The sequence below is a fragment of the Vigna umbellata genome, chromosome 1 (assembly GCF_029865625.1).
Source record: "Vigna umbellata cultivar VRB3 chromosome 1, Vumbellata_1.0, whole genome shotgun sequence".
Taxonomy (NCBI): domain Eukaryota; kingdom Viridiplantae; phylum Streptophyta; class Magnoliopsida; order Fabales; family Fabaceae; genus Vigna; species Vigna umbellata.
The window spans coordinates 94,639,663-94,653,730 of record NC_142165.1 but is presented as its reverse complement, the minus strand read 5'-3'; the positions used below and the strand labels follow the sequence as shown (position 1 = coordinate 94,653,730).

Here is a 14,068-nt window from a genome sequence, read left to right as displayed (position 1 = left end):
TCCAAAATATACAAAAAAAAAAATATGAACCTTGGGACACTAGGTGGTGACGTGCATGGCAGCCCCACCGCCTATGGCAGTTGCGTAGAATGGTCAGATCAGAGTTGAAAGTGGAAGAAGAATTTTTATAATTATGTATTATCCTGCTTTAAAAAATATTAAGCATTAAATATCTTAAAATAATGAAATATTTTGAAGTGAAATTTACTTCGTCAGTAAAGTATTTTTTGTTTTCTTTTCATGAATAAGAAGAGAAGGAAAACAAATTTATCTCTCTTCAGTGTTCACACTAAAGAAATTCTTTGAATCAACTGGATGGGTTTAATCCATAGAACACTATGTTTATCTATGGTTTCTCCCTAATTATGGTTATAAGTCTAATTACAACAAGTGTTTGTTATGATCTTCATTTGACTGGACTCAAATAATTCGTTCTCTACCTCAATGAATTGGGATATCCGTGACAGAAAAAAAACTTGATCACTGTGAGAGGTCCTTATCTTCAATTCATGATTTCGTTTCTTTTCGAGAAAGAGCTCCGTCAGGCTGTTGAGTGCTAATCCGGGTCTTCGTCCAGCAAAAACTGCTCCCTACCTCCGCAGGAGTGACATCGATCATCCCAAGCAAGTTCTCAATTTGAACAAAAAGTTGGTGCTCCGTGATCCCAAAGTAATTGGAAGCCAGCATTTTGAACCCACCTGGAGTGCAGTAGTAATTCATGTCAATGTGCATATCCACTACGATCCTCTCATTCCCAAAACTCGACCACAACCCATCTATGAAATTCAGGAACCCCGATAATGTCACCTGCAATTCAAAACAGTAAGCGAGATTCAAAAAGCCATTTCTTGATGCTTGAAAGAAAGGGTATAAAACTGACTCATCAGTATCTGAAACTAAGAAAAGGATGTGATTGTATTGTATTATACCTGGGGTGCTGGAAATGAGTGAAAATGGTGTGGGATATGAAGGGGTGGGGTTGTGATGATTTAGGTTTTCCAAGCCTATCCTGCAAACGAAGGGAACAATTAATTTTCTCCCCAATAAGAATGGGACGGTTCCTGGTGGCAATCAACAACCTCCTAAGGTCAGAATTTCCACTGACAGCAGTCAGTTCCCAAGTCATAGACATCGAAATTCAGATCATTAGTCATAGCGCAATCAAACTCGATTTCCCAGTTCTACGGAGAGCTGAAAGCAAGTACCTTGTCTCTTCCACGTCATCCCAACACTCTTTTATAAACTCTTCTTCTCCACAAACCTATCTATCATCTCCATATGACCTTATCCCGTAAAAAAGAATAAGTAAGAATGCGGTCCAACAAGATAATGTATATTATTATTAAATTTTAGTAGTTTGATATATTAGTTACTTTTTTTTGTTATTATTTATTTAAAATTATTATTATTATTTTAGATATTATTCTAACAGGGATAAAAGTTCACTATTCATATTTTTATCTTCTCAATATAAGGAATATCCACTTTATATTTCATACTCGATAATCACTCTTATCTAATAAATAGTAACTCTCTTAATATCGTCAAATCATATTATAGATAAATAATATATAATCAATTAAAAATTAAAAACTCACAATTAGTACAAAATTTTCTAACCTCATAATTTTTAAACACTTCCTTCCTTCGAGTCTATAACGATGAAGTAGATAAAATTCAAAACAAAATTTCACCATCTGTTTTCACTAGCATACAGCCAAAAAAAACCTTTAAATAACCAACGATAACAAGAGTTTATTGATTAAGAAGTAGCGGTACGACAAGAGCAACATCTTCAATAAAAGTGTTCTCATAAATTTGACAACCAATACTATTGGTTTTAAAATTATACATAGATGAAAATGTGCCATGAGTTCCATAGATGAAACAAAATATAAAATCTAATACCTTTTAATTTGATTAGGATCTAATTTAATATACAATTTCATCTAAACCAAACTCCTTTCCACAACTGCATTAAGCCCCTCTACAAAAAAAAATCAATAACTTTTACATAATTTTTAACAATTTTTTTATCGTAAATTTGTTAAATATTTTTAAAAACTCGATAAACATTTTACAATAAAAAATTCTTACAAAGACACATGTTACAATTTTTTTATTATTGTTATCATATTTACACAGTAAATTTTATGATTTTTTAATTGAAAATTATAATGCAATTTTTCATCTTATTTTGATAAATATTATATATATATATATATATATATATATATATATATATATATATAAATATAGTATACACACACATGTATGTATAAAGACCAAGTAATTTGATGTAAAAGTTTAAAAAGTACAAGTGATTTAAATGACATAAAATGAATAATTTATTTATTAAGTAAAAAATCTTATAAATAAATAAAAATTTAATTCAAATTTTAGTTGATAAAAATCATCAATTCTTTGAAAATATTTTTTTTAGTTTTGAGTTAATTGTTAAACATTTTCATGATCTAAGTTTTTTTTATCCATTCTACTTAAGTTTCCATATTTTGAAATATGTATTTTTTATGAAAAGTTTGAGACAGAAATTAACCTTATCTTTGTTAGCCTATGATTATAATCATACTTTTTATTAAATCATAAGTTGTCAGAATTCCACTTAAGGTTATTATATCTTGCAAAGTTAAGTACATTTTTAATAATAGTTTAGAATAAATGGTCTACTTTATGAATGTGAGTTAATCGCAATGTTTTTAGTTTTTATGATTTTATAATATTTTTTAATTATGATTTTAATATTATATGTAATAATGAATTCTTGAAAAAATTGTGAATTTTACGTTCAAAGACCATTAAAGATTCATCTTTCCATGGAAAACATCTCAAGTTGTAGACACGCAAATAAAACTAACTCATGAAAAATGGTATAGATCAACATATTTTTAATTTAATGTTTGTTTAAAAATAATTTATAATTATCCAAATATAACAATAATATCATATTATAAAGGAGACTAAATTTAAGAAGGTGAATGTAAAAAAGGGAAAATATATAAAGTGAAAACATAGAGAGAGAGAAAAAGCACATCATGCAAAGAGAGAGAAAAAAAGAGTTTTAATATCAAATCTAAAATCTTATTATATGTCCTAATTAAAATAATTAATTCCTTCTATTAGATATTTGTGAACTGAACTCTATCATCAATGTACGAATTAGGTTTTAAGATATTTAGGTACACCTAAGAAAAGCTTGCATGATTTTTATCATAATTTTTATTTGATAACACATTACATATGGTACGAATTAGGTTTTAAGATATTTAGGTCACACCAATTAAAAAAGTGACTAAGGAACCAACAAAATATCTCACATGTGTTCTTAAGGAACCACTGAGGGCACATAAAGTAAAAGCAAAGCATCATCAGATATCACATTGATATAATAAAACTATACAGTATTTAATATACAATTTTTTTCTAGTTTTGCTATTTTATTTCACACTTTTTATCTCTCTTACTTGTATATTATATTTTATGTTTTCTTTTCCCTTTTATTTTTCAATTTGTTACATATTATATGCATGCATAATTAAAAAATAAATAAAAATGCAAGACATAATGCAAAAGCAGAATATCTAGCACATGATGGTGATTGCCATATTGAGCTTCTGCACGAGCGCTTCTCCCAATAGGTAGTAATTATATTCGATATTCAAATTCTTTTTCTTTTCTTTTTTCTTTCATACTTTTTTGTTCATTTTATACTATAAAATATATTTTTGACTGGCACACATTATGTTTTAATTTCTAATTTTTCTGTTCAAAGTTCTTTTTACCTAAAGCGATAAATGCATGCCTGGATAGCAGTTTTAAAAAATACTATTAAGGTGCTAAATATAAGTGTTTTTGAAAAATAACATTCTTTAAAACTTTCTAAAAATAAGTAATTGAAGTTCACAGATGCTAAATAAAATTTGATTAAGATAAAATGGACAAATTTTTTTCAGTTTTTTCTGAAGAGGCAACGAGTTATAGTGGTTTTTTAATTTTATTTTCTCTTTATACTAAATGAGTATTACTTTTATGATTTATAGTCTAACTACCTAGATTATAAGCTGAATGGATCAAAAGTTTGTCTCTTACATTATTTATTTTAATAGTACCTAATTTATTTTCATCTTCAATTAGTTTAGAATTATAATTTGGTAATTTTTTATTCGTATGTATCCTTTTTTCTCAAAATTTAGGAACTCTTTTGATTTCACATTTCACTTGTATATGTCACATTTTTATTAATTTACTATTATACCCACACAGCAATTAATAGTGTGTAACCGATCTTATCGTCACAAATTTTCACAGCTTTTATGAGAGTTGAATGCATATACATTTTAGTATAAACACAAGTTCCTATACTGATTACAAGCTATAATAATTATTAGTATGACTTTCAAAGCATTTTTTATAAATTAAACAAGTTTTTGTTATATATGATTTATGATTAAACCACCATCTAAACCATTTTTATCTTCAATCCAAAGAGACCTATATCTCTCTCTAGATTTCAGTTTCTAAAGAATTTTATGTATTCTTTCTAAAACTCAAATATCATATATTCTCTTTGTAAAGATCCAAGTATGTCTTGAAATTCATAATAGACAAGGCTTTTCAATATGAATTGATAATCTTTTAGTTATAGAGTATTTAATTTTACTTTCTTTTAGAGTAATTTATCGGTTGGCATGCATGTGATGGTAATGGAATTTTTGTGATTCCAACTGGGTGTTTAGAACACTAAACCAATAATACGTGTATTTAGAGTTTGGAGAAACATGCAAATAAGAATAAATTGATTGAGGTAAGGAAAGTTAGAATTAATTTTTTTGAATGATTGATTTTATAGTAAATAAATTACACGGCAAGTGAAATATGGAAATGAATTTGGATTGTGCATTGTTGATCTTGATGTTGATGAATTTATTGAATGGTAAATTCTAGACTGATAATGTACTGAAATGTGATTTATTAGATACATGTTAAAATTGAGTGGTTGAAATGAGAATGTTTGGACAAGTAGCTCCTAATGACATAATATAACTCATTTGAATAGAATATAACAAATATCATAAAAAGTTAATTGCATAAATTACAAAAATTCAATTCTAGTGTTGTGTTGGAAAAGAGTTTCAAAATTTAGTGTCAGATTTGGACTTCAACGTCGTTATGTCGTTGAATGCTTACTTCATATTATGAGTTTTAGGATCTGTTCGTTAGATATTGTCTGAACATCGTTGAGCACGCACATTACAGTGAGTCCTTGAGTTTAATGCACTGGGCATCCTCTCCTAGTGTTGGACATCATTCGTGTTATGAAAAATGCTTGATTTTTTTTATGTTTGTGTGCTCTAGTGTAATATTTTTAAGTAGTTGTGAAAATGTGATATTTTGGTAAACGAAATGATGATAAGACAATTATTACAAGGGGAGATGCTATAAAAATGTTAGTATGAGTTGCATTGTGACGAGAAATGAATTGAGATTCTTTCTAACTCCAGTAGTATTTAGAATCAAATAGATAAAAAAACTAATTGTAATAATCAATTAATATTATTGTTTAAAGTGTTGACGATAATTAAATTCGTTAATAGTAAAATTTACGTTAACTTGCTTTATTAATTGGAATAAAATCGTAATATAATATAATTATAACTTTTAGAAACAAAAAGTGATTGAGATATAATACATATGCAAAATCTTATAATCATAATCAATACATGACTTTTCTAAAGATCATAAATCTATAAATTTAAATGTTATTTTATTTAATATTGACTGTACTATGAATTTAATATTGATAATATATGATATCTAGTAAGTTTAGAAAATGATCTATGATTTAAATTTATAACTATTATTCTAATTTATTTAAAACTTATAAATTTAAATTATTTGTAACTTGTTTTATTATTTTTGTGATGTTACTATCGATCTTATGTGACCGTGAATTTTCACGAAAACAGAGAGGAGTGTAGGTGGTTTAAGAGAATGATGACAATAATTTTATGATAATAGATTTGTTTTGTAATAGCAGAGTTTATGATGAAAATCTTGTTATATTTTACTGTCATTTTAAAATACTTAAAAAAAACTACTTGGAAATTACTGTACTCTACTAATAAGCTCTGACACTGCTGCTGATATACTATATATGCATTTAACATAATACAGTTAAATACTATTTTTAGTCTGTTACATAGAAGGTATTCCTAATTCCACAACGACTATAAATAAATTGGTATATTATAAGTGATATGCATATACCAATCATAATAATAATAATAATTAAATATATTATTAATATATTTTAGTAGACACTTATCATTCAAGCAGCTATTTCATAAGTTTAGCTAATTCATGAATTACTCTCAGAAAAAATAAATATGTTAATCTTCTCTCATTAAAAAAAGTTATAAGAGATAATGAAATGTTTTTTCAAGATTAATAAGTTATATATTAACATTAATTATTAAAATTAAAAATTTATTTATTTATTTTCATTATGAACAAAATTCAAATAAAATTAATGATGTAACTGTTGGAGAAAATAGAAAAAATAAGATAAGTATATAATTATATTTCTTCTCCATCAACTTTTAATTTATTTCTTCTCCCAGTTAATTGTAGGTGTGTAAAAATTATTTATTCTTGTAAAATCTAGTTTCACTTTTCATTACGAAACCAGCCAATAGAATTTCTTTCCTTCTGTAGCACAATTCTGTAAACACATACTGCATAAAATTTACAGAAATATATTCTTAAAATCTTAAATACATATTAAGAGTCGAAACCAAACCAGAGAATAGCATCTGTTATCATGTCTTGTCTATCCGGGGAAGTTCCCTCATCTCCACACTATTCTCACATCTCAAGAATCAGAATACCTCGTTCACATCAATCTTCTTCACTTTTTCTTATTTATCTTAATATTTCATTGAAAATAACAAGTCATTAACATTAAAAAAAGATATCAATACTTGATACATATTCAGATATAAAGTATAAACAATAAATTTATTAATATGATATGAAAATAAATATAATAAATATAGATAAAATTAACACCTGAATAGTTTTTGAAGCTATGTATTATTATAATAGCTAGTAACATTGTTAGAGATAGCAAAAAAGGTTAAAGATCACTAGGTTAAAGATCACTAGGTTAACCTACTAACTTGATAAAAGAAAGACAGAATAACATTTTCAATTTATGAGTTGGAACCAATCTAGAGTGATAGTCTGACAGTTTAGAAGGACACTTTCATGGGTTAATCGGGCCAACACGACAATCCAACTGAAATTATGTATAATTTAACTAAGAATTGATATAACTTGGACGAGGTTTTAAACAGTCAAGGTATAAATATGACTTAACTAAGATATGATACAGCTCGGACAAAATTTGAAAGTAGACGGCAACTTGTCTAAGCCCTTTCAGTCCATAATCAACTCAGAATCAATACAAAAGTCCATCATCAATATGTTTTTTTGTAACAAAATACAAAATTTCAGCTAGTTTCCCATGTCAAAATATATTTTTGATGACAGAAAAAAACAAGACCAGCCCAGCAACTTAATAGGTCAAGTTGTAAGAGTCAATCCTTAAATGTCACGCCAACCCAACCGACTTGTTTAAATTACGCCAAAGTCAAATTAGGCTTAAACATAATAGATTGATCCATTTTTTCCTCCTTAAACACCATTTTATACTTTCATCACTTTATCTCACGAAAAATGATTAATATTATTGTAAAATTAATTTCTCTTTCTACATAATTTATTCAAATTCCCATCACTTATAAAAGTTATTATCTATTAATTTATTTACACACTTTTTAAAATACACATATATAATTTTTTTACATTAAATAATAATCTTCTTCTCTTCGAATCCTCTGTTCCCTGGCGATGAAAGCCTCCACAGTGCGACGAAACTCCTCGTTGGTCATTCCATCTTCAGGGCAAGAAATTCGCGCCACTTCTTCCACAGGAACACCTTCAATCTTCTTCCTTCCCTTCTCAGTCTCGCATCTACGCAACACACGACGTCGTTTCTTCCTCAAAATCTCAGTCTCGCACCTCCTATAACCTTTTTCCAAACTGATATTTGCTTCCCCTGTTTTCATCCTCTGTTTCTTTTTGCTATACTCTGCCACAGCTTCTTGGTTTTTGGTTGTATTTTGAATAAACTCTTGGTACAGATTGGGCTCTGGAACAACGTTGTTACCCCGAGCGGAGAACTGAGCGAATAGTGCGATGATTATGATGTTTCCGACGAGGAAGACAAAGCGAGGGCTGTTCATGAAGAGTGACAAGTCTCTGAAATACTCGCCGGAGTTTCTCACTGCAACCGGAAGCTGCATGGAGAACCTTGAAACCAAGATCAAAACCGCACACACTTCGATGATGCGTAACAAGCTTGCGACCCTTCGAAGCTTGCGGTATTTGAGGATGGCGTTGGCTTTCTCTGTTTGGAGGTTATTGAAACTGAAAGAGTCCATTGCTTGAAGGGTTGATGCAGAAACAAACAACAACTCGTCACTCAAAGGGGAATAGAAATTTGTCTACGGCAATAGAATATGTAAGTGATGTTGCAGAGAACAGTGAAGAAGCTTCTGCAGTTGGAAACATGGATACAGAAACAAAAGCCAAGTGAATGTAATGGGAACTGTGTGAAGTGTGAACAGAGAGAACAGAGTGGTTCTGTTTGGTGCTATGAACTAGTTCTATTCCTTCTTTATAGAACAGAATCCAAACTTTTTAAGAAAATAATAAAATAAAAATCTCTCAATATTCCATTATCTACTTTTTTTTATCCCTTTCCTGTGTGTATGTATCAAATTATCTTTACCTTTTTTTTCTTCACCTCATGTAAAAGTTATGATTCATATCTAGGTTAGAATTATTTTAATCAGCTTAACTTTTTTATCCAAAATTTTAAATAACAGTAACATGTTGTGGTTTTACTGATGAATTAAAGATGACATCGTATTATATAGTTTTTGGTTAACACTGATGAATAATCCGAACAAATTGAACAGAACTTAGATATGTTGGAAATGTACTTTTATATTTGTTTTCAGAATTTAAATTGTGGGTCATTGTTCTTAGAAATTACTAAGAGATATAAATAAAAGATATTTAAAGTACATAAATAAATATAAATATATTTATTATTTGTTCAATTTTTAATGATAATTACTGTCATAGTACTATATTATTATTAATGTATCCTCTTGAATTATATGCGAAAAATATATATTAAGAATATGAAGTTTGATTATAAATTAAATAAATTTTAAATATATAATTATATACAATTCTCATTTTAAATCCAAATTTATTATTTTAAATTAAGTTTAAAATCAATTTCTTAAAAATTAATATAAGTTTAGTCAAAAAAGTTATTTACATAAAAGCAAGCATCGTTACCTATTCTCTTTGTACTCTGAATTATTTGTGGAACTTGGAATATTCTTCTTTCTTATATGTCTTTGGACTGAGAGGAATAACTTGAGGTTGATATTGATGGCTTTAAGTTCCATTGTCATAAAGGGTGACAATTGGCAATATTTAAATAAAGTGCTATAGAATTCATTTTAAACTTGAAAAAAAAAGTGAAAAAAAACACAGTATAATTTTTAATTATGGAATATTATAAACAGTTTTATTTAACTTAATACAAATTATTTATTTATGACTTAGAGATAAAACCAAAAGACTGCAATATTTTATTTTTGTTTACTTTGTCAAGCATGTCAACATAAATTTTACTACATTTATCTATATATATTAAAAGTGATTATAGAAGAAACAACATATGTCTAAAATTAACAAACAAAAACTGTAGGGTCTAAAACAATATAATAGAGTTATATTTACAACGAACTGTATTATATTTAAGTCTATTTTAATTATGCAAGGTTTTTGTTGGACCACAGTACAAATATAAAGTTTAGATTAGATAAAGTAAAAATTAAAAAAAAAAAGTAGAAAAATCACAAACTGAATGTTTTGCTGTTTTAAATGAAACAGAGTATAAAACTGATTTATGATATTTGTTTATGAAATTGATTAATGATATTTGTTTAATCCATTGTTTCCTGGTATTTTCCAAACAGTCGCAGAAAAGACAGAAGAAGAAGATTTTGATGAGAAGCAAACACTGCTTCTACACGCCTTACCCTTTTTGGTTTTTTTTTTGGAATCTAGTGTAATTTTTTAAAATTATTAAAATAGGCACGTTTTCTAAGCACTAAAAAATTGGATAAATCATATTAATCCACTATATTAAAACAACCGTAATATTAATAGCATAATAATAATAATAATAATTAATAATAATAGTAATATTAGTAATAGTAAAACGGCAATCATGTTTTCCGGTTCGATTCTATATAAGAAAATTAGAATGAAAATCCTATTTGCAAACACATTTTTTTTTCTTTCATGAAATGAATACAATTTATGTATTTTTGTTTTTATAAATTGTGCCTATGTAGCAATTCTAAAAGAGATTACACTAACCAAAAAGTTGAATACAAATAATTGATGTGCTAAAAATTCGAATTATTCTCATGACATCATCCAAGTTTGATCTTAATCAAAATCACTTTTGCTCAAATTTTACTCGAGTAACATTAATTTGAACCACTGCATTTGAAAAAGATACCACACTTGTCAAACAATTCCAGAAAACTCATCTTTTGTTAATTAGTTGCAAGTTTAGGCAGATAAGTGAAGATAGTTTATTTAAGTGATTGTTAACAAACGGATATTCATATCCATTTTCCATTAATATTAAAATGCTTAAATGTATATGCAATTTACATTTTATATCAAATTTTAAAATATTATTTTTAATGTTAACTTCTAATTTTAACAACAATATCTTTGTTTTAAATAATAATAACTTTTATGTAGACATGTGATTGAAATAAAATTACCAATAATAAATATAGTAATTAAAATAAAGAAATAAATAAATAAATGTAAATTAAAATTAATAATCATTCCAGTTGAAATATCACATAAAACAGTAAATCATTTAAATAGATATTTTAAAGGTGCATGCATGAGTTTCTTCCAATACATAGCCGCCGAACGGGTTTAAAATTTGGAACAAATTTGAAATGACACGAATGTTTGAAATTGAATAATTGGTTCTGAGGTTGTTATGATATTTTTGAGTTATGTCGTGGATATGGTTCCAGATTCTGTATTATTGAAATCAGGTCCTTCCCACAGAATCAGTGAAACGATGGGTAAATTAGAGTTCCCTTCAACCATCACTTTTCTCTCTGTTCTTGCTTGCTGGAACCAAACTTCTCTCAAGTATCTCACCGAGGATCAAGCATAATGCCTCTCAATATAAAACAACACCTCAAAAGTCTGCAAAATATTTTTCAATTTTTTTTGTATTTCGCTTTAATCTAGCTGATATATTTTTTATTTACTCACGATGCAGTTAAACTTTCCGCATTTTATTGATTTTGTTATGTGGTTATAGTTTTATAGGTTAATTTCTTGATTTGATTCCTGAACTTTGGTTATTTATGATTCTAAATGTTCATATTTACAAATTATATTTGTTTTGTTAAACTATTTCAATTACATGAATACAATTTAGCTTATATTTTGGAACTCATACGAGTAATTACAAATAAACCTGGAAATCAATAATACACAATGAAATAGAGGAAAATTAATAAATTAATCATTACTGGAAACTACACGTTTTTCATTATATAAATTTGCATGTTACATATATGTCCATGAGCCTTCATTCGTTACATAAGAAAATATATTTTTAAATAAAATTAATACTTTTAAAAATAATTTTAATTTCATAAATCTTCATAGAAAAATATAAATCTATGGAGTTTCAATATATTTACTAATGTTTTTCTTGCCATTAACTTTATTTTAACCTAAAATAATATTCAAACAAACATTCCTAACACTAAATGTAACATTCCAAAAATACAGTCTAAAACTATATAATAGAATAATCATATTGAATAATATTACAGATCAGTCTTACATTAAAAGAGAACGTACGCTTATGACCGAACGGCCTTACAGAGAGACAATGAAATTAAAACCAAACAACACAAGTAAACCCCGACCGAACGGTTTACAAAAGAACTATACCGAACGGTTCTACAAAATAAGAGGGAAAAGATGATCGAACGATCATCTTAAAACTAAACTAAAAATATTGACCGAACGATTCTACTGTGTGGTCTTAATTTCTACCTCAACTAAATTTTCTTCTTCCAGCGCTTCTTCCAGCAGTTCGTCTCCTTCTGCTCACATCCACATGGATGATCATTGCAACAGAAAGACAACCAAACATACAAAACAGACAAGACAGGAAACGTAGGGTAAGCTTATGTAATTTAATTCATGTATCAACATATATTTCACACAATTCAACCACACAAGATAATTCATTAACTCATTCGTGCAAAACCTAATACTAGACTGACTGTCCGGACTGTATGAATTTTGTGTAGTTACGACGTTCGTGCACCCGGGTGATGTAGTAACTGGGATACCCTCAACAGCTGCCAGCCAAGGTTAGTTCTATCTGTCCAAATTAACCATAACGACTAGGACCTCCTGTCGTTCCCACACATGACTTACCCTTCTCTACGTGAGCACGAGTAATCACGAAACATCAGGATGAACCGCCAGCTTAGCATGCCCACATTCATACTTTACCAAATTACAATATCCATTCATGAGATATTCCTCCCCGGAATACTCGTTTGTAATCATGCTCATTTCATATACATCATATTCTATCATCTTCCATTTCAAACTTCAATTTTAACTAAGATCACTTAAGATACCAAATACCGAACGTAAAAATTCAACCCTTAACGAGACCGAACACTTGGACTGAGACCGAGAGGTTTCCAGTTCCAGAACAGATCAAAACCGAGAGAGAATTACCATCGAGATTGGGAAGAGACCGAGTTCAATAATATTTTTCAAGATTAAAAGGATCGAACATTATTTACAAAGTGAGTCAATTTGATGAACTGACCCATGAGCTTTTAGACTGAACACCTTAAAGCCTAGAACGAGTACTAAGACTCTAGGCTGAAACCAATGGAGACAGACACTACAAGACATTCAAATAATAGTACTTAGAAGAATCATATGAAGAAACCGAATGCTATAAATACTTAGCTTATTTATGAATTTATCCTCAAGAAAACTGAATGTTAGTCGAAGACCGAGCACGGTAGAGAGAGAACACTATTGGGTTTGGGTGAACGTTATTTTCATCAAGGTAGATTATAGAAAAGAGAACGAGCGCTTGATGAAAGACCTAGCACTAAATCGTATGAATGCTTGGTAGATATAAGATATTATTTAATTAATGTTCAAGAACGAACAAACATACTACTACATATAAATATACTTAAATTTATATCAGAATGACAAGGAAAGAATATTCTTGGTGGAACTCCTATACACAAATTGTACTAGACGAAGACGCTCGTCCTACACATAAATTCCTTCCAAATGAAAGAATTCAGTTCTAAACGAGTCCCCGAGAAAAACCGAACGGTCAAAGACCATTCAGTAACGAACATACATTATCATAGGGAATTTCATACTTAGACTTATTTATCTCAATTCATTTCTCAACATTTATCTTCATAATTTCATACATCCATATCATAGTAAATCTTCATACTTCATACAGTCAACACATAACAACAATCATATATCATATAAATTCAACAATTCAGCGAACATGCATACATTCCAAACAAACATAAAATCAAATTATATAAGCTCCCCTTACCTCTAAAGTGACCGAACGCTTACAGCTTGTATAGAATAGCTCACCACCAGAAATCTTAGAATCCTACGGTTCACGCTTTATGAAACTAAACCAAACAAAAGGCCATAAATGTGCTCAGAATGAGATGATAAACTCATGCAACCAGAACTTGGCTTGCATGTGTCAAAAAATGAATGTTCTAAGAAGAAAAGGAACTCACCAGCTCAGCTTCACAAACCGATC

At 28.5% G+C, this 14,068-nt stretch overlaps 1 protein-coding gene and 1 long non-coding RNA gene across 2 annotated transcripts; both read right to left on the bottom strand.

Annotated features, from left to right (window-relative positions):
• Positions 1–214: 214 nt before the first annotated feature.
• Positions 215–1,287, bottom strand: LOC148206871 (uncharacterized). The gene is made up of 2 exons (XR_015783778.1): positions 930–1,287; positions 215–807 (listed from the first exon to the last, which is right to left on the bottom strand). It is a non-coding gene; the product is annotated as an uncharacterized LOC148206871 (long non-coding RNA).
• A 6,526-nt stretch (positions 1,288–7,813) lies between these two features.
• On the bottom strand, positions 7,814–8,784 carry LOC124831575 (uncharacterized). The gene has a single exon (XM_047305602.2). The coding sequence runs from the start codon at positions 8,520–8,522 to the stop codon at positions 7,881–7,883; it is 642 nt and encodes a 213-aa protein (XP_047161558.2). The 5' UTR covers positions 8,523–8,784; the 3' UTR covers positions 7,814–7,880.
• Between the last annotated feature and the right edge of the window lie 5,284 nt (positions 8,785–14,068).

Coding starts and splice junctions, on each gene's coding strand:
- LOC124831575 (XM_047305602.2), bottom strand. CDS start 8,522: ATGGACTCTTTCAGTTTCAATAACCTCCAAACAGAGAAAGCCAACGCC.